General features: G+C 56.8%; 1 protein-coding gene and 1 long non-coding RNA gene across 4 annotated transcripts in view; one reads left to right on the plus strand and one right to left on the minus strand.

The window, feature by feature from the left end:
• The window catches only part of LOC107536600 (uncharacterized), a 61,448-nt gene extending 57,747 nt beyond the window's left edge, over positions 1-3,701 (plus strand). Inside the window, exons 6-7 of one of the 2 annotated variants that reach the window (XR_015715894.1) lie at positions 1,252-2,345; positions 2,827-3,701. This is a non-coding gene — a long non-coding RNA (uncharacterized LOC107536600). Of the gene's footprint in view, positions 1-1,251 lie in introns of both variants that reach the window. The other variant, XR_015715893.1, reaches the window with a different exon arrangement.
• MXRA7 (matrix remodeling associated 7) lies at positions 3,662-27,493 on the minus strand. Of its 2 annotated transcripts, XM_087826368.1 has the most exons (4): positions 27,224-27,493; positions 14,964-15,027; positions 11,468-11,558; positions 3,662-4,810 (listed from the first exon to the last, which is right to left on the minus strand). In XM_087826368.1, the coding sequence occupies exons 1-4, from the start codon at positions 27,491-27,493 to the stop codon at positions 4,696-4,698; spliced, it is 540 nt and encodes a 179-aa protein (XP_087682494.1). In that variant the 3' UTR covers positions 3,662-4,695. The 2 variants fall into 2 exon arrangements, 1 of the variants encoding a protein (XP_087682494.1); XR_015715891.1 differs by lacking the exons at positions 3,662-4,810; positions 14,964-15,027; positions 27,224-27,493 and adding an exon at positions 6,320-7,578.
• Positions 27,494-27,975: the final 482 nt, after the last annotated feature.

The raw sequence follows: 27,975 nt of genomic DNA on the forward strand, positions 1-27,975 counted from the left end.
CAGGTGCGCGGGAGTGGGCGCCGGGGGCGGGGGGAGCTGAGGCGGGTGGGTGGCGGTCAGTGGGAAGCGCGAGGAGGCAGGGACGGGCCGTTTCCAGGGGGACAGAAAACGTGAGGAGCCCTGGAACATAAGAGTGGGTGCTCAGCCTTTCTCATTAAAAAAAGTAAGCGCATTAAAACTTCCCGCGAGTAACGGTCCCACCCGTCAGAGTGGTAGAGAGAGGGCCAGCGCTCGGCGCGGCGCCGGGTGAAGGTCGGTGGGGCGCGGCGCCGGGCGCGGGTGGGGAGTAGCGCCGGACAGAACGGCCTGAGTGGAGCTTTGACCCCCGCCCGTGCCAGGCGGCTCCCCTGGAAGCCCCTTTCCACAAGGAGGCGCGCACAGCTTCACTCGTGGTGGTGGTTCGTGAATTAGCGGGAGGCTGGAAACAACGCAACCGTCCGTTGTAGGAAAACGGCGGGAAAAAGGGCGCGGTGGCCCCCACTCGTGTCACGTGCCACGTGTCTCGTGCCGCGTGTCTCGTGCCGCGTGTCTCGTGCCACTCGCTACCCGGCAGGCTTCGCGGCACTAAAGAGTGTGAGGCGCCGGCGGCGTGTCCGCAGGCGGTGCACGCGCGCTGCTGCTCTTGGCAAAAAGGGCCGGCAGGGCCCAAACCAGAACCGGTGAGAAATGCAAGGAGCGGCGGCAGCGGTAAGTGGCGAATCTGGCGGGCGCCTTAAGAGGGGAAATAGAATAAAACTAAAGCGATAGTAATGATAATAGTACAAGAAATCAAAAGAGAGACCGCAACAGGAAACAAGTCCGAGAGGATGGCCGCGGCCGGCTTGGCTCGGTGGTTAGAGCGTCGGCCCGCAGATGGAAGGGTCTCGGGTTCGAGTTAGGTTCCGGTCAGGGACACGTGCCTCCGGCTGCAGGCTCCATCCCTGACCCCGGGCGGGGTGCGTGCGGGGGGCAGCCGGTGGATGTGTGTGTGTGTGTGAGTGTGTCAGTGTGTGTCTCTCCCACTCTCAAAAAGCAATGGAAAAAATACCCTCTGGTGAGGGATTAAAAGAGAAAATCTGTGACTATAGGCATTTGCTCAGCTTGGCTACTGTTCTGCAGACACCCAGCGCTAGACCCTGCAGGACGGGCGTGCTTGGCTGGGTGGGCCTCAAGTTATTCCTGTTGGGGCCTTGTTTTGCCCTTTGGAGTGAAGCGGGAAGAAAGGAAGTGAGTTGTTCCTGCTTCAAGCTCATATAAACTCTCCTTCCACAGTGGGAAGTAGAGCCTGGACCTGGGTCCCAGACAGCGGGGATGGTGGGGCCACGCGGGTGGCTCCCATAGAAGCAGAGCCTCCTGCTGCTGCTCTTCAGTGCCTGACTGCACCCCAGACGTGACTCAGTGGCCTTCAGAACACAGGAGGCCGCCTCCGTAGGTCTGTCCACCCAGCCATGCTTGCACTTGACAGCTTCCAGGCCAGACGGCTGCCCAGAAGATAAACGTTCTCGAACTGTGAGTACAGGGAGGTTCTTTGGACAAGTGTGTTTTTTAAGTCAAGTTAGGAAGAACAAAACAACCTTAAAGTGATCTGTTCTTAGGAAAACTATTTACATGTCCAGATTTAAGGGAGGGAAGAGCTGTGTGCACGGAGTTCACAGCAAGCTGGCCCTTAGCTTCAGGTGCTCTGAACGCTGCTTTGATTGCATGTTTTCAGTACAGCCACTGGAAAATAAGTTACTTTAAGGACATGAAGGGAGGAGACACCTGACTTTGTCCAGATGATGGCAGTGACAACGCGCTCTTAGGGAAGGAGGAGGTCTTGAAAAGCCTCCAAGGAGAGTTTGGTTAAACAGAAATGGGCTGTCTGTGGACATAGTTTTAACCCCCTGCAGGTGTGTGATGAGTGACAAGCCACAGCTGTTTGTGTGAGTGCCTCTGGAGTAGGCTGCAGAATAGGGTGGTGATTGGATGGGGGGCAGGGGGAGCGTAGGAACTCAGATGCCCTGAGATGGTTCTTATTGCTGTGGGGAGACTGAGCCCTGAAAGTCTCTGAACCTCCAGACCTGGAGACGGTTCCATTCCGATTGGCGCCTAGGCCCCGCGTGGCAGTGATGTACTGGCGGTGGCCCACCATGGCCTGCCTTGTGGAAGTCTTCCTTCTGTTTGCTCTCCCCCTCCTGCTTGTTTTTTTTTCTCCCCTACCTTATGCTTTTTAGTGGCCCTAATGGGATTTGTCTTTCCACAGTTGTGAACAAACAAGGTGTTTCCTTTTGGTTTCAGATACCAGGGTGGGGTGTTACCTTATGGTTGTATGTTAAGTTCTTGCCATCGACTCCAGGAATCTTCTAAGAATGGGTTTGAATCAGCAGGTACTTACTTCTTTAAGGCACTTTGATTTTCTTGACCTGTAGCAATGCTGATAATCTGGGGGGACATAGGGGTGTCAGTTTGAAATGGGTCTTTTTAAGACGATTCTTCTGACCACAGATGTGCTTGAGGGTGTCCCAATGAGGCAGATGGGGTGACAGAAATGGTATAAACAGAGGAGGTCGCTTATCTGGAAATGGCATTAGAGCACCCAACAGTTGCAGGGAGCCAGCAGGGCTTCCTTGAAGCACTGGAAGCCCAGAATGGGTGTCGAATATGCTGGGCTCTTCAGACACTGGCTTCCAAGTCCCTGGCAGGTGACAGAGTGATCCTGGTGTCTACCCAATACAACCCCACTGCGCCCCTTCCTTACAGAGCCCCAGTGGAATTGTTACCCCCTCCTCTGAATAGCCATGTGTTCAGGGGACCTGTCCCCAGCCCCAGGCATTTCAGACAACCACAGTGGCCCCATCTCCTTGCTAGTGACTGGCTGAAGCATGGATGCGTGACATATTCTAGCCAACTGGGACCTGAAGTCAGGACCAGTCCCCTCACTCCTAGAGATACAGCAAGAGGTAATGACCCTTTTCCTGCTTCTGGATGTGACACATGAACTCCTACAGCCACCTTTCAACTATGAGGAGAGGTGGTTGGGAAGAGAAGCCCACAACGCGAGGAAGATGGAGCTGAGAGAACTGAAGCCTGAGCCTGGCCATCCTGCGCCCACAGCCATTCCACCATGGACTCCTCAGGAGACCGAGCTCTCCTCACAGTTAAGATAACTGAGTTGGAGTTTGCTGATCTTTGCAGTTGGAACATCTTAGCTGACCCAAGTATACAAACATCCCTTCAGTTTACTTTTCCCATCGCCAGGCGAGTTCTGACAAGTACCATAAGTCACTCCTGTTTGGTATAATCCGCGAAGGACTGGGGGCAGGAGGAGAGCACAGGGAAGTATGGTGCAGGGGGCAGTGCAGCTCCGCAGTGCAGCCCGGGAGCCCCTACCTGCCATGTGCATTCAGGGGGTAGCGAGAACAAACAACATAAGTGGGACCCTGAGACCCCGGAAAGGGAGCAAACAATCTCAAATCATAAAAAATTTTAAAGGTGTGGCAAGAAAGATAATAAATTTTAAAAAAAGTAAAAAGCACTGACATTCGGATATAACAACAGAGAGCAGACCCTCCTGCCACGCAGTCTGTCAGCCAAGAAGCGAAAGGAATTACAGCAACAGATGGAGAGGAAGCCCGAGAGAAGTCCTGGGAGCACGAGACGGTAAAAGAGGGCAGCTGTCCCCATTGTCACTAATCGAGGGGCGTCAAATGCCACGGCTTTTAATTTTGTTTGTTTTATTCCAGCAAATAAAAAATATAAAAACGTCATGGGTCCTTCCTAACTCAGTTGGCTGCGAAGTTTTCTGCCAGTGGGGTGATCGGAAACGAGGTCTGTGCAGCACGGAGAAACGGCTATTTCCTGTTACGCACTCCCTGCCTCATGGAAATGTGTTGCTCTCGTGAGGTGTCCTTGATGCTGCTCTGAGATCACTTTGGCATTTTATGGATGCTTTCTGTGAGGTTCTTTCCCTGCACATGGCCTGTCTTCTCTAAAGGGCTTTAATCTCCCTGAAGGCAGACACCACGCCCCATGGTTTGTTTCTGCTATCTGTAGTGTCTAGCCTAGTTCTAGGTGCATTATGAGCACGCAAATAAGTGTTTTAGTTATATGTAAAGTAAGTCTCATGCATCAATAAGGGAAACTCTTAGAGGGGCTCGACTCTGATACAGTTGTCTTGTTCCAGGATTGAGGATGAGATTGAAATGGGCTTTTTGCTAAAAGAGTGCTTCCCTACTACTTGCTTCCATACTGTTTGGAAGCTTCCAGAAACCCTTCTAAGGCAGAGTGCGAGTGTAGTGTTGTTAGACTGGACACGCAGGCACAGGCCCCGATGCTCCTCTTCCCCCAGCACCATGGATCCCTTCCACACCCCGGGCGGGGGCTGAGCCTTCACGTCATCCCTCCCAGCTGCCGCCCGCGACTGCCCTGGGTCTGTGTGGAGCATTTAGTCGGGATTGGGGACAGTCTGGGAGGGTTACCTATGTAACAGCTGGAACCTCACCCACAGGTGGAGGCCAAAGGAGTCCGGGCCATTCTCTGAACACCACAGTCCTGACCTATAATGTGATAGAGAAACTGCAAGAACTGAGCACATCTGTACATAACATGCCGCTACATCTGTAGGTGTAAGATCAAGTGAAGCCTATGAAAGTCTGAAAGTAACAAGGGCTGGGGTCGGGTCAGGGCTGTCACAGCATAGCAGCGGTGGACGTCCTGCGGGGCGGCGGAGGTGGCAGCCTACATGTCGTAGAGCCTGAGCTGCTCTTGCATGTCGCCATCGGACATCTCGCCAAATGTCTCCTTGTTGTCCTCCATGAGCTTGAAGATGGCCGCCAGCTGCTCTTTCTGAACTCTGTCGGGAAGAAAGGACACAGAGGAAAGAGATGCTCCCGACCCACGGCAGAGAGACATGCAGTGAGCCTCCGTGTACCGGGACACTCCCCTCATTCAGTACTCGCCAGGGTCCAGAACAGGAGGAAAACCAAACTCCAGCAGAACCCACGCAAAACATGAAGCTGGTTTGGTCTAAAAAACCCAACTAGAGGGTTCTAAACACTGGAGTTCTAAGTCTTGGGTTTACCCTGGAGATTCGGTGACCCCCAAGCTATCGCTCAGGTTCTGGGTGCTTCAGTTTCCCCTTGACCTCTTTTTACTGTTGACCACACGTCTCCCAGTGAGGCGAGGAGGAAGCCAGGTTGCATTAAGAGGCTGGAGATTCTGTGCAGAAATATGTTAGAAACAGCCTTAGCTTAGAGAAAGGGGCCACAAGTGGAGGAAGAAAAACACTATGGGCTGGGAAGTAGGGGTGCATACAGGGTCCTTGGCCGAGGGGCCAGGGTTGGGTGTGGGGCTTTGCTCCTCAGAGGAAGGGGCACCTCTTTCTGATTTGCACAGACATCTGATGGCCAGTGGGGCCCCTGGCCCTGGAGTGTGGCTGGGGATAGGCTCCATTAACACGCAGGCTGGGAGCACGTCTCTTATCTTTGAGGCTCAGGCACGTTATCTGACTGGCACAGGGCAGCTCCCACAGGTGAAGACAGAACAGGTGGGGTGGAACTGTAGCAAGACTCAGAACAGTGTGGTTTGTTTGCTCTGCCCTGGTTTGCTGTGCCATCGGCATGGCTGGGCACTGCGTGATAGCACCGCTCACTGTTCTGGCCTCAGGCTTCGGCGGTTCATCCCTCCATACCACACCACTGGCTTGACACTGGCCACCTTCAGAGGATATTGCCCGAGTGCAGGGTGGGACCTTTCAGCTATGGTCACAGCAGGTCCAGCAGAGCAGGGCTTTGGCACAGCCTCCGGTGACCATCGCCCTGTAGATGCAGCACTGCCCGCAGGGCCAGCACCCCAGCGCTTCCTGGGCGGGGGGTCCCAATGTCATGTCTTACCCTTGTCCTAATGTATTCCTTCTGCAAGAACCCCATTTCTCCCCCTCAGCAGTTGGTTTTCTCACTAGAGTGGCATCTAGAAGCTGAAGTATTGAAGCCCCCAATCCTAGCCTCTCTTTCCCACCCTGGAAAAGTTATTTCCACAGTGTGTTCCTGTCTAGAGGAGAAGGAGCCTATGAAAGTGCTTTGTGCCCTGCTGCTTGGAGAAAGGGCAGTGCTAGGAATGGAAAGGGTGTGTAGGGAGCTCCCTGGATGATGGACTCACATCCAGATATACGTGCGGGCATCCCCCCAGTGGACGCAAACACTCTTCTGTGTTTTGATGGCTGACACCTGCATACTGTTAACAGGGTGGACACGGGACTGCACCCTGCTGGGGAGTACCAGGCACCAAAGTGAGAGAAATCTCAAGTTTGAAGGGGTTCAAAGGAGATTTTGAACAGAGCAAAGCTGAAAAAACACACAGTAACCATGATCATCTACTCAGAGTTTATTGGGCTGAACAGAGGCTGAAAACACAGATCCACGCCGTCAAGAGCACGTGCGGCCTGGTGCCCACGGTTCAGGAAGTTCAGGACAGATTTAGGTAACTAACCCGGAAGGAGTCCCCTGCTTATTGTATCAATAGCTCCCAGCCTGGACAAGGACATTGCTATTGCTGTGTGGGTCATGTGTGCTCACAAGAGGACATCTATCGTCACGCGGCTGTGTGGCTGCTGCTTCGTCGCCTGTTCTGCCGCAGGCCCTTAAACCTAAAGTATTGGACCCAGGGGAGAAGGCCCCTGGGAACATAACATGCCTTAGAGGCTGACATTGTACATTTCCCAGCCTTCCATTAAACGGAAAAAATTTTCTATAAACTTATTGCTTTAAAAAAAAGTTTTAATCAACACATCTAAAAACTAGACTAGTTTGGCATAGTATAAATATTGTCACGTATAAAATTCCAAGAAACTAATCTGGGACCAATCTGATTATGAGTTTCATTCTGACACTTCCTAGGAAAAGGCATGGTGAGAAATCTATTTCAAGTGAACGCTATTATTGCTTCAGCCAAAGTCCAGGTGGCGATGCGGCTGAGCTGGTAAGAGTGTCAGCGGAAATGCCTCAGAGCAACAAGAGGCCAATGTAAGCCTCCTCCAAAGGAACACAGGGGCAGTCGGTCTGTCGATGGCCCTGGTGCTCTGTTGCCCCGTCATCCATATAGCATCTCTCATCCCCCCAACTGAGCCAGACGGAGAGTGAGAGGGCAGTGGGCCATCCCTGACCCACCGGTGAGCAGGGGCAGCTCAGCTCCATTTGTCCATCACACCTCAAAGTCTTTCATGGTCTGGCTTCAGGGAAGGAAAAAGGAGGGCTGCAATCAACTACACTGTTTTTAAAGTGATGACCTTGTGGCCATCTCAGGTGTGAAGGGTGTGTGGTGGGCAGGGCTGAGCAATAAGAAAAATTGAAGTTCAGTGAGTGAGAGCAAACTCTTTAACCCTTCTGCTTAACAAAGCAATCCACCCAAACAAGGAGGAACACCCCAGACCCAGAGCACAGGCGCCCCAGGGTCCTCAGCCAGGGAAAGTCCTGCCTGAGGGTCTGCATCCCTGCACGGTGCAGGCAAGATGCACCCAGGAGACGCAGGCTGCTCTCTAGGTATTTCATTTATCTCTCAAGACTTAAAGATGCCAAAGGAAAAGCCTTTAGGGGGTGCTAAGGGTAACTTCATTATTCTTCGGTTCTGTAAGAGAAACGGGGAGAAAAGAGCATTGATTTTACTCATTCTGTCTTACAAGTACCATGGAGAAGGCGGGAATGGGTCAAGGAAGGAGAATGTTTGGAATTGCAGAAGCCAGGCCAGACACTGGCTTCTCAAGACACGTGAGGGGCAGTTTGCTTCTGAGCACCTTCAGCAAGATAGTCTGTTCCACTAAGCCAGCGGGCCCCTGCACGGGAGCTCAACAGCCCACCAACTCTCATTCTGAGTCTGCGAGGCATCTAGGTGGTCAGGTCAAAGCCTGCCTTTAGGTGGTCAGGTCAGGTACCACCCTTAGGTAGGTAGGCAGGTCGGGTCCTGGCACTTTTGATCTTTGACCCTGTGGCTGCGCTGGGAAGGTACTATCACTCTAGATTATTTCCTCTTCCCACTGGCTGGGTTTTGTCTCCTCTGGGAACACTGGCAGCTTAGGACTCTTGGTCCCCCAGATGAGGCCAACAGTGTACCCCCTTTTTCTAAATGACACACACAACAGACACACTGAGGGAACGCAGGGATTCAATTTTGTCCCTCTGGCGCCCTCTTCTGGAGGTCAGAGTCAGTGCATGTTTTTAGAAATTCACAGGTCAGGCAGCAGAAACTAGGGGAATATCCCACAGCCAGGGTTTCTCTGCCTCTTCTCAGCTATGCCCATCATGCCACACAAAACACCCTCCACTAGAGTCGTGCCCATTCCAGCACGGTGAGGGCAGTCCTGCAAACCTTTAGAGTGGGGTGGGCACTGGGCTCCCAGGTCCTCATCTATCAGAGCCAGCCTGGTCTACAGCCTGGACACCACTTTCCCTCTGGACCAGAGATGGGAGGCGCAGGTGGAGTGAAAGAAGGGGAGTGGATAGTGGCGCTTCATCTTTTTCCTGCCAAACCTAGGAGCCAGCCAAGCCCACCATCTTCACTAGCTCTGGGGTAAGGGGGATGTCTTGCTGGGGGCACAGTCACCAGCCTGCAAAACCACTGTCCCAGCCACACTCAGGCTGGATGTGGCACCTCCCAGAGAAGCTGTGGTGGGAACCAGGGACTCCCCAGCCAGGCAGAGGCAATGCCGTGAACCCCAGGCCCAGAAGACAGTGAGGAAGAGGCGGGCAGCCAGTGACGAAGCAGGTCTTAAGCAGCAGCTGCCTCTGGGTTTACAAATTTCGCCACTTTCTGCCCCTTGGGCAGAGGAATTGGATCTGTGAGCAGTCCCAAGGGTGGGGATGCCCAGTTAAACACATGGAGGGACAAATCTGGGGGCTCTTGCTTTCAGTCCTGCTTCTTACGGGCCATTGTCTGAACACCTGTAAACTGAGCCTTCTGGGGAGTGCTGGGTCATGTTACCATGAACAAGTCAGGCTCTAGATACTGCATGTTGGCTGAGTTAATAAAGTCAGGGACTTGCAGTATTTATTTCACTAGCTTGCAACTTGACTGGACCCTGAGCTCCAGGAAAGGAATTAGAAACAGGCCGAGTTTTGTTAGAACCTGACTGGCGAAGAAAGGAGTGTACTTTCACTGGCTCGCAGTTTTAGCGGCTTGGCAAACACATGCATGTTATTTTTCATACCAGTGCTCCCAGGGCAGTTTTCTGGGCTCCATTGGGACCAGAGCTGCCTCACACCCATCAGCTGCCCCTGTCCCCACCAGAACTATCTTGCTGTAGATGAAAAGACAAAGCCAAATGTGCCAGCCTCTGCAACCCAAGCATCTCCCTGCCCGGAACAGAAGCAGTCGCAAGAGGGGTGAGAACCTGGGGGCCCCACACAGGACCACAGGGGCTGAGCACATGCAGGGGCAAGAGGAGCAAGCAGACGTGTGGGGCAGCCACAGGGAGCATGCTGGGTGGGGCGGGGGTGAAAATGAACACGAACTCCAGCCCCACCCTGTGAGGAACCCTGTTCAAGGACCATGAAGTCCACCTGACCCTCCTCGACTCAGATGTACCAGTGGTAACCACAGCCTGCAGGTGAGGAAGTGAGGACTCCATCACCCCAATAGCAGCACCAGGCACAGTCCCCACCTCACAGAATAGTGTGAGTCAGTGATCTAGAGACTCCCAAAGATCCTGTGGCGAAGACCCTGTTGGGCAACGCAGAGGCTGCTGTCCAAGAATAACAGAGAAGGGCTCCCTCGCATTCCCGAGATCCCAGCTCTGAACCCAGTGGCAGTGCAGCCTGACCCCCACCAGAGGCCTGGCATCCATCCACTAACTGGTCTCTCCTGTTCTAATGGTCCTTCACCTTTACAGTGCACACGAAGGATAGAGTCCTGGCCACAGCCTCTGTCCAGAGGGACATCAGAGGGAACACATGTGTAAACCCCTCTTTATCCAGGCACTGCAAACTTTTCCTGTAAAGAGCTGGCTCTTTGAGGCTTAGTGGGCCACCTGGTCTCTACTGCAGGTAGTCAGCTCTGGCCAGTGCAGTACGAAAGCCTCCACAGACCCAGGAAAGGAGCCCAGCCCTGTTCCGTCACTGGACTTACAAGAACAAAGCGTGGTCGGCCAGCCCTCACTCTGGTCATGAAAACCTGCCTGTCCAGAAACTTGGGAGCACGGGGTTTCTGCCTCGCACTGTTCTCTACACTGCCTCACCTTAGGGTAGGACTAAAACCGGCCGTGACATCGTGTGCCTTCCCGCAGGCCTGGGTGGTCCCCACAAGAGGGCATCAGCCCCACACCGGCCCAGACCAGTAGGCTCACCAGAGAACCTGGCGGCCCTAGGAAAGGGGCCCGTTCTCCCAGAGACCCCTATGCCCCAGAAGAACGAGAGGCTTGGTGCAGGGAACTGTGGTCACCCGTGATGAAGGCGGCGGGGCGGTTAGACCACGGCAGTTGTTTTGAGGACACATTAACAGACAGGATGAGGGAAGCACCACTAGTCTAAGAAGTCAATCTCCTTACCAAAAGGATTTGCAAGAATATTTGTGGCTCAGGACCTAAGGAACTTGCTACAGGGAAGTGAGGTCAGAGGTCAGCTCAATCCTGAAATATAAAGGCAGCAAACTGGGTCACACCAGAGGCAGCGTCATCGCAGGGAGGAGTGGGTGCTCCCGCGGCCACTGTCCCCTGAGCAGGGTCTTCCTTCGCGGGGATGACACTGCCACCCTCCGCCCCCAGGGGCAAAGCCTCCACCAGGGACCACTGCAGGAGGGGGAACGGGTTCTTGGTGGCTGGTGGGGGTAATGAGAGGGTGGCCGAGCTCTGTCCTGCTGGATAACACGCCCTCCGTTCCTCACAGGCTATGGTGCGCGCGGGGACAGCTGGGCTTGGGGTCAGACCCCAGATCTCCTATGGCCTTCTGGCGCTGTCCAGAGCTCCTTAGCCTCTGGCAGGCTGGGCTGGACAGGAAATGTGGAAACCTCCCCCCCCCCCCGTGGTGCACAGCGGGTGCCCGCTGGGTGGGGGAACAGCCCAGTTCTAAGTGAGAAGCTCCATAAAGCAGAGCAGATAAAAAATGACCGCGGGCGCCGGGCTGGGAGGGGTGGCAACTGCCAAGCAGATGAGCATGAAGAATTGTGCTCTGCCCTGAATGATAGATTGGTTTTGTCATGAGCACCGTGTGTGAGTGAACAGCCGGATCTGCTCCAGGCCCTTCCCTGGCATCTCCCTTTCTTTTCTGTGCGGTGGGGTGCAAGGAATGGGCTGAGCGTCCTCCCCCCAGGTGCCCCAAGGGGACTATCTCCAGGGCAACTGAGCCTGGATGAATTCTGCCAGGACAGGAAAGAACCCCTGAAATGGAGATGCAAATGGTCTGGGTGGGTGCATCTTGCAGGGGGTGGGCCTCCTCTCCCAGCTCCTGAACCAGGGGTCGGGTGAGACAGCAGGGGCTCCTGCAGACCCCAGCAGGGAGCGGGCAGCCCCAGGAGGGAGGCAGCCTACCTGTGTTCCTCCTCCAGCTCCTCTTTGGTCATCAGCTGCTTGTACTGGTTTCCCCGCAGCTTCCCGGGGCTGTACTTGAAGAAGGCCTCTCCTCCTGCAAAGAGGGGACCCAGTAAGAGCAGGGGAGGTTTGGGCCTGCGCCCCTCCCACTAGTTGAGTCCCCTTTTCCTTTGTTGGCCCCCTTTTCAAAGAGGGGTAGAGGGCCCATGCAGGCCAGTGCCAACTCGGGCAGCCCAGGCCTTGGAGAGGACCAGCCTCTCATCCCTCACCTGCGCCTCCAGGTCCTCCTCCCACACCCTCCATGACATCCTACAGCAACTTAGCTCATTTAGGAACTGGGAACGGGGGGACCTAGACAAAAATGGGACAGCCAGAGGGAAAGCAGCACCCCCTCCTTCTACCACAGGGTTCCCAGGCTGAGCCATCCATCGGCCAAGCTGCTGTCTGCAAGGCCCCCCTCCCCTGAGCCCCCTCATTTCTGCTGTGCTAATTATAGTCAGACGGAGGGAGCTTATCTCTGGGAAGTAGGCTGTGCTAAGGCCCTGGGTTCCCTCCTCTTTAGGGCCCCAGATCCTGCACCGGGACCCCTGACCCTCCTGCTGAGGTCCTCCAGCCTCCAGGACTTGGAGTCTATGCCCCACCATCCAGGGGTGTCCTGTCACCAGGCTCACCCTCTCCAGCCCACAGCTGCCTTCGAAAGAACAAGGGCAGTTCTCTGGCCCAAGGAGGAGACACCGGGGGCTTGGACAGAGGGAAGCAGGGACTTGTGATGTGAAGCAAATGCAGGTGCAGGGCATAGGCCAGAGGGAGGCTGCACATACAGCCAAGTGCTGCAAGGACAGAGGAGAGCAGTGTCCGGGAGGGGGGAGCCCTGCTGGGGAGCAGCACCCTCGAGGCCTTCAGTGGGGTAGGCGTAGGGTACGTGGCCTCTGGGCAGCCAGGGACAGAGGCTGAAGGGCTTGTCTTATCTAATTTCCATGAACCCAAAAAGAACTGAGTACAGGAAACGCAGAGACCAGCCCTCCCGCACGGATGTGCCCTTTTCAGTTCTATTCCAGCGAGTTCACCTCTCTCCAGTGTCACCTCCACATCCTGCCCGCCTCGGGGCCACCCTGACCTCCAGCCCTGACATCCACGTGATCAGACAGGCGTATAAGGGCCGGAGGGGAGGAAGAGCCTCAGCCTCCCTGGTTCTGGTTCTCTCTCGGCCAAACCAAGAAGGTTCATGGATGCAAATTCATAACCCAGACCCTATGCTGTGGGGGCTGGTCTGCGTCCCACCAACACCTCACTTAGGAGGAGGCTGGCTCTGGTGCACACGTGTTCCAGCGGCTCCTTCACCCTCCCCTCTGCCCAGGGCTGAGACCTCTGGCTGAGCAGTCGGGTTAGTTAACTTGCTCTGCATTCGTTCAGCAGACAGCGAGCACTGTTCTGGGTGCCGGGGCCTCCGCAGTCAATAAAACACAGCAGGCAAAGAGATTACAATGCCTAGTGCTCAGCAGAAGACAGCTTGGGAGAGGGAGGGGCCGGGGGTGAGGGGCCGGGGGAGGCCTGGTTCTTCCTCTAGATGAGATGGGGCTCTGTGCAGAAAAAGGGTGAATCACTCTCCCTCCCTCCTCACTGGAGACCCCACTTCCGTTAAAGGGGCAGGAAGCAGCCTTCTTCCTGGGCCCTCAGAATCAGGAGCTTTTCAGCACAGGGTTTGGATGCCAGTGTCTGGGGGTCTGGGAACTCCGCTGAGTAACTTGGGGCCCCTATTTGATGGGCTTGAGTCTGTGGTCACCAGGAAAGCCCCAAAAAGCCTGCCACGGGCAGAATCACACTGAGCTGCAGATGTAGAACAAGCTGGCCATCAGTACTCGCCTGTGGACCTCAGAAAGAGGCAATAAAGAAACCAATTAACCTCCTCATCAAGGTCACTTGCTGTTTCAGAGAAACAAAATGCTGCCAGCTGGTACTGCTCTAGGTTTCAGTTTATGGGGCAGGTCTGATTGGGTTTGTTTCCAAGCAGAAAGGCTTAAAAAGGCTCTCATGTGATCACACCTGTACCAAGGGAGGCACAGCCACTTACAATTTTGCTAGACCTGGGGGGGTTCCCTGCTACAGCCCCCTGGGGAGGGGGACTTCTCTTGCGGTCTTATGTGAATCCACTGAGTGCTTCACTGAGTGACACAAATCCATTAGCCCGGGCGCTGAGCTGCTCACGGTTGGCCTGGGAGCCCACTCACGTTTTCTCCTGCCAGCTGGGGCCATAAGCCTCTCCTCCCTCCTTGTCAGGGCTGGCACGAGGCGGCCAGGGGTGGAGGGTGTCCCGGGCAGCGGTCAGATAAAGAGGGATGGCCCTTGTCCTGGTCGAGGGGCCTCCAGCAGCCTCAGCTTTTGGTTTCTGTCTCCCCAAGTCACTAACAGGACCCACTAATGTGGGAGGGACAGATCCTGGGGCCACGGTTCCTGCAGACAGTCTGGGAGAACCCCCAGAAGGGGCTATTCCACCGCACCCACACACCCTGCAGCCACCTACCCTTCCCCTGAGGCTGTGCTGACAGGAGCAGACAGCCCAGCTCTGCTGGGCCTCAACGGGAAGGGGCCCCCGGCCCAGCCTGGCCCTGCCCTGCCGGCCCATGCGAGCCTCGGTTACTGCATTCCTGCAACCCTCTCTTTCCCAGGCTCCTGCCAGCTATCGACTTAAAGTCACAGCAACAGCCACACTTTGTAAAAATTATGAAATAGTTCAAACGTACACAACAGGGCAGCAGTAGGTCCTCCAAGTACCAGCCGCATAGATTTAACAAGTGTGGAAGTTTTGCTATTTTTGCTTCAGTTCTTTTTTAAAGAGAAATAAACAGGATAAACTCAGCAGATGACCCACACCACGTTTGGGTCTGTCTGTCCAGCGCACTGGCCCCATGGGTGTCCAGGGCAAACACCCCTTCCACTCGGTCCAGTTTGCCTGGATCGGTGTCCTCAGTGCCCTGGCCGCCGGGAATCTGATGACCAGGGAGGGCCTGCTAGTTAGCTAGAGCTGCGCAGAAGTCGGGGGTTTCCTCCCCTGGGGCCTGCATTCTGCAGAGCGCATGAGCAGCAGCCCTGTGAGTGGCTTTAGTCCCCTCAGAGCAGGGCAGTTACTGGAGAGACGTGAAATGCACAGAGCCGCGACGGGGTTAGGAGGCACCTCGGGCACAGGCAGGCAGGGTGCTCGGTTTATTTACCAGGTGGGCTGCCTGTGTTTGGAGGCAGCTCACATTTTATAGATGGAAAGGTGGAGACCCAAAGAGCAAGGGAGGAGGGTGCAGGAAGGTGGGCGGGATTGGAGGGAGTGGGCTCTGACCTGGACGTCCTTGGGGCCGTGCGGGACTCGGCACCTCTGCCCCTCTCCCTTACCCTCTCCCCATCTCTGCCTGCCACTCAGGTCCTTAGCTGGGGATCCCAAGGGCCCACAGCGCAGTGAAGCATTTGTGGCCAGAGGCCTGTGGCCTGGATACCACCCTTCACTCACCATCTTCTTCCTCAGGCTCTGCCGGGGGTGGGCCCTCCTCACCGTCTTGCTCCTGGTCTTGCTCCTGCTTCCCTTCCTGCAAGACAAGGGGACATCAGTGCCGGGAGCTCAGGACGGTTCACTCTGTGACACAGTCACTCGGTGTCTGACCCCTGGTAGAAGCAACCTGACCCCTGGGCCCACTTGCTGGAGAGACGTCCTGCAGCAGGTGGGGACTGGAAGCAGGTGACCACCTTGGTGAGGTGGGGCAGTGGTGGCTAGAACATGGGGGAGAGAGGAGGGCCCACCAAGGGCCAGCCTGACCACCACAGCCCTGACGCCTGTCCTTTAAGCCTGCCCGTGAGGACCAAGTGGGGGCCAGGTCAGCAGTGGGTGGAAAGTGTACGACGTCAGCGCAGACACCGTTTGGCCGAGATGATGGGGGGACTCCGGGCCAGGGAACGGTAGTTTTGACCTTGCACCTCAGTCCCTTTTCCAGGTGGGTGCTGGTTGAAGCATTTGAATGCCTTTTTGATACGGGACAGGGGCGCCTGCGGCCTCACTGCAGCGAGTGGAGCGGCAGGTGCGCGAGGAAAGTGAGGAAAGCAGGCAGCTTCTCTGAGGCCACGCTGGGCCTCACGGAACCTGCAGCCAGGGTCCCAGGCTCCGCCGTCTCCGCTTCCGGTAATGCCGTCTCTATCCCTGACCAAGTCTGTGCGTCCCTATCCCTGACCAAGTCTGTGCGTCCCTATCCCTGACCAAGTCTGTGCGTCCCTATCCCTGACCAAGTCAGTGCGTCCCTATCCCTGACCAAGTCAGTGCGTCCCTATCCCTGACCAAGTCTGTGCGTCCCTATCCCTGACCAAGTCAGTGCGTCCCTATCCCTAACCAAGTCTGTGCGTGGTTCTCCCAAAATTGGAGCTCTGCCTCTTTCAGCCCGGTTCTCTCCCACGCACAGACACAACTAGCAGATGGCTGGAAAGGACGTCCTGGGATGGCCTTGGTGGAAGGAAGGAGTGACTTCAACTTGTGGGAATGTGGCGGATGAGGGGAAGCGCCAGTTGCTCCAGCTGAGGGGTGGAAGGGTGTGGCAAGGGGCCTGTGGCCTGAAGCCCAGTGGGCAAATACGGACATTCCTGCAGGTGTAAGCTGGGAGACGGGCACGAACGAGCTGCCCCGCAGTGGAGAAGGCAGCACAGTGGACACCCAAAGCCAGGCCTAGGACTCCGGTTCTGGGGGTCCAGCCAGAGTTTGAGGCCTCGCAGGAGCACTGAGCGTCAGGCAGGCGCCAAACTAAACAGAATGAGCGGAGTTGGGAGGCAACATCTGCACAAGCCCAAAAGCTAAGGACTTCCCCCCTCCTGGACCACACGACACATAGCCGGGGGAGCTGGGCAGCACATGGGAGCTGGCTCTTCACGTAGCCTCGGCACCATCTCAATGTGGGCAGTGCCGCCCTGAGCACTGGTCGGTACCTGGGGTTTCCGTGTCCAGGGCTTCCTGAATTTTGCACTACAAACCGTCCCCGTGGCTGTGGGGGTGCCACAAAGGAGACAAGCCTTTTACTCTGCGAACCCACTCTAGGGATGCTCTGGACTAGAAAACCATCCACTTAGGGCTTTATACAGTGACTCCGATGTGCGCCTCAGAAACAACACAAAACAACTAAATGTTTTCTCTGTGGTTAAGTATGTGACAGTTAAGTATATTTGGTTAATATGTTTGCCAGATATTAACAGGTTAAACATTACTGTGCACGCAGACCGCGTACAGCGAGCACGGAAAGGAGGCACCCCGCCCCGGCCAGGCGTTGTGGTGGGTGGGGCACCGTCCCGTACACAGAAAGGTTAGAGTCCCGCTCAGGGCACATACCTGGGTTTTGGGTTTGATCACTCGTTGGGGAGCGTCTGGGAGGCAACCAACTGATGTTTCTCTCTCATGTGGATGTCTGTCTTTCCCCCCTTCCTCCCTTCCTCCAATCAGTAAACATCCTAGGATCAGGATTAAGAAAAGGCAGGCACCCTGCCGTCGTGGTGGGAAAGTGCATCCAGATAAATCCCCCAGCAGCAGCCCGGGAGGGGGGCGCAGTCTTCCTGGCTCGGATGGAAGCAGCACACATGCTCATAAATGCAGAGAAAACCTTTCCTGCGAGGACAGCAGCTACCCCCAGGGGGCGGGGGCAGCCTTTTCTTTCCATCTTACACGCTGCAGTGTAACTTGGATTTTATAAATATGCATGAATTGCTCTTAACATATTTTTTAAATGCTACACGCAGTCTGTGAACAGTGAGATGGGGTACTGTATATTTTTTTCTTTAGTTTAAAAAAAGAGACAAACAGCCATTAACTTAGTAAGGGCTAGGCCCCAGGAAATCGCTAAATACTGAGACTAAAGAGGAGGTCAGTCGTCCTATTACATCCGGGGGACATAAAGATTGAAAGAAAACAACAAAAACCAGCACAGTCTCTGTCCTGAAGGAACTCGTGTCCAGTGGGAAAGACACAGATCATTCAAAAGCTGCTGCAGAGCCCAGCCTGTGTGGCTCAGTGGTTGAGCGTCTACCTGTGAACCGGGAGGTCACGGGTCAGATTCCAGGTCAGGGCACCTGCCGGGGTTGAGGCCCTGCAGGAGGCAGCCGATCAATGATTCTCATCATTGATGTTTCTCTCTCCCTCTCCCTCTCCCTTTCTCTCTCTGAAATCAATAAAAACATGTTTGGGAGGGGGGTGGGACCGGGTAGAATGGATCATTGGGGAGAAAAAGGGACATTTGTAATATTTTAAACAAAAATAGAAAATAAAAATTAAAAAAAAGCTGCGGCAGACCCTGTCATCCCACAGGGACATGGCTGTGGTCAGCCTGACAACACCCTCCTGGGAAAGGCTGTTGCTGGTCTACATTTGGGTTTCACACTTGATTTCTTTTTAATATATATATGTTTTTATTGATTTCAGAGAGAGGGTGTGAGAGGGAGAGAGAAACATCAATGGTGAGAGTCATTGATCCGCTGCCTCTGGCACAAACCCTACTGAGGATCAAGCCCACAACCTGGGCATGTGCCCTGACTGGGAATCAAACCCGTGACCTCTTGGTTCATGGGTTGACACTCAACCACTGCGCCATGCTGGCCGGGCTGCACTTGACTTTTGAGTGTAGTGCTTTCTAAACTGGTTGTGACCCGTGTGGTGGGTCCCGAAAGTAATTTGGCGATCGCTACTATTGTTTTAGAAAATGTGCAGCCAGTCTTAGTGCGGTTTTAAACTTGAATAACTTCAGGAGCATAAATGCTACAAAACATACCAAAAACCGGCATTTGAAAGGTTAGTCATTTACATTTTAAATATATTCAGATTCCTGAGACCACCACCTAGTGCTATACGTGGCTGTAGTTGGTTTTCAGACTTTGGAAACACATTCATGGTCAGTGACGGAAGGGACTGCCTGTGTCATTTCAGCCTTATGAGGACCTGATGCACATGTGACTGTGGACACGGTGACCTCAAGAGAGGTTGACCAGCTCGCCGAGGTGCCCATGGGAGAGGCCCCTTCCCCCTGCCCATCTGGCCAGATTTTCACCTACGCAGAGAATTAAAATGGAAAATTTAGCATTCACATGTCAGGAAGCTAAGTGTAAAAGACGTTTAAATAAGTAAACATTCAACTGATGTGTTTTGTAGGTCTGTAGCATTTACACTTCTCTTAACGCTATTAAAACTTAAAACTGCACTGAGACTTTGAGGGCACCCCTGAATCCTAGAGTTAAATGAAAGGTAAACAGTGTGGTGTTAGTGGTAGAGGCAGATAGTGTTTTATAAAACTTCTGGTGGGTTCTGTGACTATATCCACAAATTAAAATCAGGTTTTCATTGTGAGACATAATGAAGTTTTCAGAAGACTCAGTAAAGTGGCTACTTATTGTTTCCTGTCTGCACGGAAACCCCTTTCAGAAGATGCCCTTTGAAGCCTGCAGTCCCAGTGGGAGCTGCCAGTGAGCAGGCCCTGATCCAATCAGACTGGAGTTCTTACAAGAAGAAGAGATTTGAACACACAGAGAGACACCAGGGATGTGTGGCACAGAGGAAAGGCCACATGAGGACAGGGAGAAAACAGCAACTGCAAGCCACGGAGAGAGGCCTCTGGAGAAACCACATCTGCTGACAGCTGGACCTGACAGTTCTGCAGAGAGGCAGTGTCCATTGTTTGAGCCACCGTCTGTGGTACTTGGCTATGGCAGCCCAAGCAGAGGAACACACCCTGCTCCAGTGAAAGCAAATCAATTTAATGGCAACTGTGAATTGGTGACACCCTCTGAGACAGATAGCTGGCGTCATCCAGGCTGGTCCCCAAAGCAGGCCCAACCCAGCCACCCCACCGACCAGTCCCCCTACTCTATTACTGGGTAGCGACTGCTCTGAACTTCACATGTCCAGCTCTTTCCTCCAGTGCAGGGGGTGGGGTGGGGGGAAAGCACCGGGAAGTGCCTTCTGACACCTCGCCAATGCCAGGAGCCCAGTACCTGGGTCCCTCTGAGACCAAGAGGGGAGGAGTGGCTGAGGGGACAGGCAGGTGGCTGTAGGGCACAGAGGAACTCAGAGGGAGGATTCTAGGACACGCTGAGAGCCGGACATGCATCCTGCAGGCAGCACATTGCCATTTATGGCTGCCCTGGGGGATCTGGGCTGATCCACAGCACGGAGGCGGAGGGGAGGGAGAGGGAGACAGAGAGAGGGATAGATACAGGTATCTTTCTGCCTGCCTGATGAGGAGCTGGTTCTCCCCTCGGGTCCTGCAAACGGGGTTGCTAGGACCCTGTGCCACCTTAGCTGCCTCCTACTGTAACCGCCTGCTCCCCCCAACCCCCATCCCCGTTTAATCTGGGATGGTTTTAGAGGACCACATCTCCACTAGGCAGGTGCGGGGGAGGGGGGGAGGCCTGCCCTGCTTCCCCTGTAGCAGGCAAGGACAGAGATAATAGGTCACTCTCAAGGGCTGCACATACTGCCCAGGGGCCTGAGAGGGTCCAGGAGACCCCCACCATCTCTGGAGGGTTCCCAGATGGGTACTGAGAACAGCAGGGGGCAGGGCTGCCTCCAGGCTCTCACAGCAGGCTGGCTGCCCAACAGTGCCCCTCCTTCCTGAAGGATCCCATTAGGCAATCAGCTGTTCATCTTCTGCATTGGGGGGGGGATCGGCTCAGCAGGGGGTGAGCAAAGAAGGCAGAGCTGGCGCCAGGGTGGCGCTGGCAGGAGGGCAGGCGGCAGAGGTCATGGCTGGGTCTCTGCACGCAGACCATCAAATCAGCTCAGCCTCCCCAGGCTCCAAATGACAGCTCAGGCCCAGGGCACTCAGGCCAGCTCTAAATCTGTAACTGCAACTGGAAGGCACATCCCTGTGACAAGGGACTTACATCTTCTTGTCCCAAACTGGCCCCCTCTCAACTCGTCAGCTTTTCTCTGGTCACAGCACCCCTGGCCCAGGAAGGCCGAGTGGAGCCTCATGCTTCCTGCCCCTCCGGGCTCCCCAGCTCTCTGCCTCTGAGAGCTTCACCCTCTTATTCATGCTCCTGCCACCATCACTCAGCGCCTTCCCCTGGCACCCCGGTGGGAGGAGGGAGCAGGAGAGAGACATCGATGTGACAGGCGCATGGGCTGGTTGCCTCCCACCACCCCAACCAGGGCCAGGAATCGAGCCCGCAACCCAGGTACATGCCCTTTCCTGGGAACCAAAGCCGAGACCCTTCGGTGTGCGGGCCGACGCTCTAACCACTGAGAACACTGCCGGAAGGCTTGGGGGGGGGGGGACACGACGACGAGATGCGTTTCCTATGCAGTAACAGTCACGCTGGCTGCTGGGTGCGGCGTGGGCAGGGAGGGGGGGTGGGGGAGGCAGGGACCAGTCCAGAGGCTCCTAACCAGCCCGGGTGGGCTGTGGAACTGGAGGAGTAGCAGGAAAGGTGGAGAGGAGTGCCCGGACTCGGGGCATTCTGCAGACAGAGGTGCCAGGACTTGCGGAGGAGAGACGGCGACGCTGGGCTCGGCCTGAGCAGCTGAGGGGCAGTGGAGGAACTCTGAGCGAGAGGAAGACAAGCACAGGGTGGGACGGGGGACAGAAATCAAGACTCAGACTCGGTGGTCTGAGGTGCTCGTTAGGCAGCCAAGGGGAACATCCAGGGGTGCAGCTGGCCCTAGGAGGTGGGGTTCAGGGAGAGGGCTCGGCGGCCAGTGTGCTCTGGAGGGCAGCAGGGGTCAGGTCCGGAAGCAAGGCCTCCCCTGACATTATGGGCATGAGCTCTTCTAGGGGGCAGATAGAGGAAGAGCTCGGGGTCAGCCTGACTCCGGGACTGGGAGGCTGAGACTGTGTTTGTGCAGTACCCGGGGTAGTGCGGAGCCAGCCCGCAGGGCCACGTGCTCAGATGTCCAGACCATGGAGGACCGTCCTGGTCTCCGACCGCATGTCCCCGTGGAGGGCACGCTCGCAAGCCCTAAGCAGCTGCCTCTCGCTCGGGCTGTGGTGTGCCAGACTCAATCCTATCAGATTAACGGGTTTTGGCTTCATTTCTACAAAGAGGATTTATCAGACACCAAAAGCCTCATAAAAAACAGCCCAGGGCAGCGGCCCACCCTCCCCAACCCTTCAGTGGTATTCAGGGGCAAAGTATCGGGTAGACAGGGTCCAGGAGGTCCTGCCCTGGCCTTCCTCTGGACCGTCTGATCTCGTCGGGTTTTCTTTAGCCACCGTGGCCAGGAGAGAAGGACCGGGTGTCTCACTCCCGGGCAGGAGGGAAGGCATGGCTGTGGCAGCCTCTCGGGCTTCCTTTCAGTCCTGACCGGGAGCAGCGATCCAGTTGCAGCGCAGAGCTCTGTCCACGCCTCAGTGCCCTTCTGGGAGGTTTCTGACCCTGACCGGAGTCCTGCTCCACTCCTCTGTCCTTAGCACGGCACACCCAGTGCGGCCAGACTCCGGTCGGTCCAGAGATGCTCTGGACACCAGGGGCATGGCACCTCTCCGGAGGGGCGTCCACTGAGGGTCGCAGTGGTCCTACCCCTCCTGCACTGTGCTTTGGGCCGACCGTCTGGGAAGGAGCCCAGCTAAAAAAAAAATCAAAAAGTCACCAAGCGCCACATTTTATTTCTAACTCTCCAAAGCCAGGCAGCTCTTTAAAAAAGGTATGTTCTTTAAAAATGTATTCTAAGAAGAAAATTCTGACAGCTAAGCTTTATCTCTGAGAGAAAGAATAAAGTTTAGCCAATAGGAAAGCCCTCGGATTTTTCTCATATGAAAACAAATTACACTGTGAGCTCAAACAAAGGACCCCCTCTCGAACCACTGAACACAGCCCCCTGTTCACAGCGCCCCCAGCACCTTCTGTCCCTGACGCTCACCATCGTAACTGCTGTGTCTGGGATCTGCTTTCTCCCTTACTCATCTCGTCCAAGTTGCTAATTAATCCAATGTCCTAATCAATGGACATTTAGATTATTCCCAGTTTTTCTCCCAGCAAATAACTAGGCCTGCTATAGACTGAATGTCTGTGTCCCCCAGAATTCATATGCTGAACTCCAGACCCCCAATGTGATGGTATTTGGAAGTGGGGCCTCAGGGGAGGTAATTAGGGTTAAATGAGGTCAGGAGGGTGGTCCCCTGTGATGGGATTAGGGCCCTTAGAAGGAGAGACCAGAGCTCTGTCGCTGCCATAAAGACACAGCAAGAAGGCGGCTGTCTGTAAGCCAGGGAGAGAGACCCCACCAGGAACCAAGTCCAGCATCCAGAACAGTGAGAGGTAAATGTCTGTTGTTCCAGCCGTCCAGCCTGCAACATTTCCGTACAGGCTGAGCTGACTAGGACCAGATTCCAGTGAGTTGAACAGCTGCCAAATATTTACACGGCCCTCCACTGTCTGGCTCCTGCTTTTGTTAAGAGAATGGAAAGTGAGTCTGTGCTAACATCAGCAAGGTCAGGACTGATGAGGGAGGGGACTCACCTGCTCCTCAATTGTTCTGGGAAGGCTGGGGGCTCTGCACCTGGAGAGGGGCAACAAGGCTGGCGAGGGTCACAGGTGGGACCTAACTCCAGACGGGCGAGGGGGGCCCTGCTGCGTGGCGAGGACAGGCGACGAGGCTGTGCACCCCGAGCAGACCAACAGCACCAGAATGTCCAAGAAACCAAACCCTTTCCTGGGAAACTGCCCACGGGGCTCTTTTTTTCCAGCACTGTATTCTGAAAAATTCCAAACCTACAGAGAAGCCGGGAGAGTAATACAACGACCACTCACCCCCTCACCTGGACCCACGGCTTGTTCACCCCTCACCGTCTCCTGCTCTCTCCACACCCCCACACCTGTGTGTGACTGACTCTCAACCATCATCCTAAATGTCCCAGCACCCGTGTTCCTAAGAACAAGGACTTTTTTCCACAGACCACAGCGCCAGCATCGCTCTCAAGAAATACAATACAATGATCTCATAAACCATCCATTTGAAAAATGCCCCAATTACCTCCCAAATGTTCTTCTCATCGCTCTCACCCCCACCCACGTCCGGAATCCAGTCAAGGATCAGGCGCTGCACTTGCCTGTTAGGACTCTTTGGTGTCTCCTTTAAAACTTTTTAATTGATTTTAGAGAGGAAAGTGGGGGGAGAGAGAGAGAAACACCAATTGGTTGCCTCCTGCAGGCAACCCGGGCATGTGCCCTGACTGGGAATCGAACCCGAAACCCGTTGGTCCCTAGGACAATGTGCCAACCAACCGAGCCACGCAGGCCAGGGCTCTTTGGTGTCTCCTTTCATCGAGAAGAGCCTCCCTGCTTGCTTGTTTGGTAACACGGGCCAGCTGCCTTGTAGGAAGCCCCTGCTCAGTTTTTGAGTGGAGCCAGGACACGAGGGCTATTATGTCTGAGCTCTGGCACAGACAAGGAGAGATTTAACTCTGGTGCTATTTGAATGACACTTGACCCTTCACCCTTGACCACTGTTTAGGAATCCTACAATACAGCCTCACTGGAACCCACGCTCCATTAGGTAAGAAGCCTGGCAATCCTGAGGTCCCAGCCTACACATCAGCACGGAAAGGCAGCTTCCTGGCCTTAAAAGGGACCAGCTCGGGCTCTGGACGTGGCCCGCCAGCTCTGGACATTGTCCACCGTAATTCTTTGTGAGGGTGGGGCACACCTGTGGCTTCCTCCACAGCCCACCCCACACCAGTCCCCGAGGAAAGGAAAGAAAGGGGCTCTGGTACTCTAACTCTGCCCTCCGCTCAGCCTCCCAGGCCTGGCCCGCTGATCACCCGCATTCCTTAGTCCAGGCTCAGTGTCCGGCCCATGGAGGGCCCTCAGGCTATTAGCTCCCCAGCACCGTGGGGACACTCTCCAGCACCCCGCGCCATCAGAAGGCTGCTGCTTTGGGCTCCAGATCCTTCTCAATAATCAGCTTTGTGAGTGGAGGCAGCAGCTGCCCCAGGCCCAGGCCTCCCGGGCTGGCAGCGAAGGGGCCCGGCAGGGATTAAAAGAGATGCGGTTAATGGAAAAGCAGGGGGGAGGGGAGAGGCGAGTTAAGTGCTGCTCTCTGGGGGCAGTGACTTCCGACCGCTCGCTCGCTGGCTCCCCCCCCTTCACTTAGCGGCCTGGAGGCTGGCGGCGGCTTCCCCAGACCCAGTCATTTCCCCCAGGGCTCCTTCCCGCCAGCTCTGTAGGCTCAGGTGGTAGGAACGTCAGAGGACAGAACCGGGGCCTGCTCTGGAAATGCCCAAGTCCCTTTCCAGACAGTTTCTTAGCAGCTTCTTCCAGGGGTAACCTCACCACTGGAAGGCAGGGGTGTGGGGGGGCAGTGGATAGCTGTGTCCCCCAGCACCTGACCCCAGGCCCTCACACACAGCAGTGACTTCATGTTTGCCAGTTAGAGTTAAGGGGGTTCAACAACTCAGAAAAGGCGGGGGACCTGAACCCAAAAGGGAAGGGGGAGACCTCTGAGTGAGGAAACTGACTTCAAATTCTCGAGTTGGGTGGATTATCTCGGGACCAGGTGTCAGAGAGGGAGGCCTGGCATCGGCTGTAGGGGCACCCGAGTCTGTACCTGCCATGGGAGCCTGCAAGGTGCCCTGTCCTTGGAAGCGCCACCCACCTTCCCAGGATGTGCATTCTCCCAGGCAGAGGCCGTGGGCCTTGTAGAAAGTTCTCAGAGGTGCTGGAAACCAGAGGCCAAGCAGGGCTGGGCACCACTGATGGGCATTTTAAACTTTGGTCCAGGAGCTGCCACTGGGTGGTGGAGGGCCCCCATGTAAACCGCAGGAGCTGGGCTGGCTGAGAGCTGGCACACCTCTCCGTCCCATTCCCAGAGGCCCCAATATGGGGGCAAACCCCACCTGCCCCCACCCGGGTGAGGTCAGCAAGAGCAGCGGGGCCGGTTTCTCCGGACAGCACTAGTTCCCATTAAACCGGATCCCGGAACACACAGCCCGCCTCAGGCTGGTTAGAATCCACTCTAAGGACATAACTAGGCCCCTGCTTGTCAAGCAAAGCACCTGCCCACGGGGCTGGCCCGCTCAGCAAACAGGAGCCTCTGCTGGACTCCCTGCCTCCTCCCCCCGAGGGTTGTCTCCAGTGTAAACCACTGTGTCCCGAGAGATTCAGAGCGGGCACTGCAGACAGCTGACAGTGCACCGGGGCCGCTCGCTTGGGCTTCTATCGCCCTGGCCACCTCCCTTCCCAGGACAGCCCAGGAGTGAGGACGGCGCTCTGCTCCCACCCAGGACCCTCGGTGGCGGCCTGAAGGCCCGCGGGCTGAAATCCCGGGAGGGTGCCTGGGCTTCAGCCTGGAACTAGGCTTCCAGTCTAAAGAGGGGCTTGGGAAAGTGTGTGGGGGGCGAGGGCAGGGGAGACCGGACACCTCTGGGTGCCCTGAAGCAAGAGAGCGGAGCGGTCAGGCCAGTGCTCATGGACATGGCTGATAGGGCTGAGGGACAGGGCTGATGGACAGGGCTGATAGGGCCGGGGGACAGGGCCGAGGGACAGGGCCGATGGACAGGGCCGAGGGACAGGGCTGATAGGGCCGGGGGACAGGGATGGGGGACAGGGCTGATAGGGCTGAGGGACAGGGCTGATGGACAGGGCTGATGGACAGGGCTGATGGACAGGGCCGATGGACAGGGCTGATGGACAGGGCCGAGGGACAGGGCTGATAGGGCTGAGGGACAGGGCCGAGGGACAGGGCTGATGGACAGGGCCGAGGGACAGGGCTGATGGACAGGGCCGAGGGACAGGGCTGATAGGGCTGAGGGACAGGGCCGAGGGACAGGGCTGATGGACAGGGCCGAGGGACAGGGCCGAGGGACAGGGCTGATAGGGCCGGGGGACAGGGCTGATGGACAGGGCCGAGGGACAGGGCTGATAGGGCTGAGGGACAGGGCTGATGGACAGGGCTGATGGACAGGGCCGAGGGACAGGGCTGATAGGGCTGAGGGACAGGGCTGATGGACAGGGCCGAGGGACAGGGCTGATAGGGCTGAGGGACAGGGCTGATGGACAGGGCTGATGGACAGGGCCGAGGGACAGGGCTGATAGGGCCGGGGGACAGGGCCGATAGGGCTGAGGGACAGGGACGGGGGACAGGGCCGAGGGGCGCCGCGGGCGGGGGGCTCCGTGCCGCGTCTTCCCCCCACGGCGGCGCCCAGGCGGACCCGCTGCCCCGGGGAGCCGGCCGGGCAGGTGCAGTTTGGAAACAATAAGCGCCGCGGCCCCCGGGGCCCGCCGCTCAGCCCCGCCCCGTGCAGCGCGGCCTCACTCGCGCCGGAGTCTGGAACCCAAACTGCCTGAAAAGAAAAGGCGGCTTTCCTTTCCTTCCCCTTTCCTTTCCCTTTCCCCTTCCTTTCCTTTTTCCTTTTTCCTTTTTCCTTTTCCTTTTCCTTAAGTATTTTCCTCACGAGCAAGACCACTCGGCTGCCGCCCGGAAATGAGCCCCTTGCACGTGGGGCCGGGAGCCGGGGCGGGGTGCGGGGCGGGGTGCGGGGCGGGGGTGGGGCGCGTCCCGCGGGCGGAGCGGCGGCACCGGGGGCGCGGCTGGGAGACGCCGAGGGGACGGGCCCCGGCCGAGCGCGCCCCCGCCGCGCCCTCGGCGCTTTCCGGGGAGGGTGGCGGCGAGTCCGCTCCCCGACCCGCCTTTCCGGCCGGGCGCGCGGTCCTCCCGGGGTCCCCGTCCCGAGCCCGGCGGCCCGGCTCCCGGCTCCCGGCTCCGTCCGCGTGGGGCGCCCGGGGCGGCGGGAGCCGGGAAGGGCCGGGCCGGGCCCGTACCTGCTTCTCCTCGGAGGCCTGCGCCTCCGCCTCCGCCGGTCCCGCGGGCGCCCCCGGCTCCTCGGGCGCGGCCACTCTCTCCGGGGCTCCGGGGCCGGGCGGCGTGGGGGTCCCGCCGGCCCCGGCGGGGGGCGCGGGCTCCGGGGGCGCGCCGGCGGGGTCCGAGCTCGCGGCCGGCCCGCGCCGCACCAGCAGCCAGGCGAGCAGCAGCGCCAGCGCCGTGGCCAGGCCGGGGGCCAGCGCGGCCAGCAGCTCCGCCAGCGCCTCCATCGCGCCGGCCGCCCGAGTGCGCGCCCGGGGACCCGAGGGAGCCCGCCGCGCCCCGCCCCTGGGCGGAGCCCCGCCGCGCCCCGCCCCTGCCTCACCCCCGCCCCTGGGGGGACAGGCCTGGGGGACAAGAGCCCTGGCACTTTGGGAAGCGCATCGGAGGCCCCAGGAGGGTCAGCCCTTCTTTGCCCCGCGCAGGCCTGATGCTTTGAAAACCGGCTGGAAATACTAATTACTCAGATGCCCTTGTCTTTGGGCATCACTTTAGCCCTGTCCGGAAGGTCATCTCAGAGCCTTCTGGAAGCGTAAGTGCTGGTTTGGGTCAGGTAAAGCCAGGAGGGCTCATGGAAACTGGCCCTGCCCTTCCTGTAGGACGATGGACACCCAAGGCCAACCCCGCCCAGGTTTAGCCACTTTGTGGACAGGTGGACGGGACAGCCGCTCTTACTCCACAGGGCTGCCCTAACATGGCCACACCGGCCATT

Source organism: Miniopterus natalensis, chromosome 17 (genome assembly GCF_054644295.1).
Source record: "Miniopterus natalensis isolate mMinNat1 chromosome 17, mMinNat1.hap1, whole genome shotgun sequence".
In the NCBI taxonomy this organism is placed as follows: domain Eukaryota; kingdom Metazoa; phylum Chordata; class Mammalia; order Chiroptera; family Miniopteridae; genus Miniopterus; species Miniopterus natalensis.

What these genes read in the sequence shown, in the direction of transcription:
- MXRA7 (XM_087826368.1), bottom strand. Translation starts at nt 27,493, where the DNA reads ATGGAGGCGCTGGCGGAGCTGCTGGCCGCGCTGGCCCCCGGCCTGGCC. An exon ending in AGAGCCTGAGGAAGAAGATG is followed by an intron (nt 11,559 to 14,963) that starts GTGAGTGAAGGG and finishes TCTTTGCAGGAG; the next exon opens with GAGAGGCCTTCTTCAAGTAC. An exon ending in GAGCTGGAGGAGGAACACAG is followed by an intron (nt 4,811 to 11,467) that starts GTAGGCTGCCTC and finishes TCTTCCCGACAG; the next exon opens with AGTTCAGAAAGAGCAGCTGG.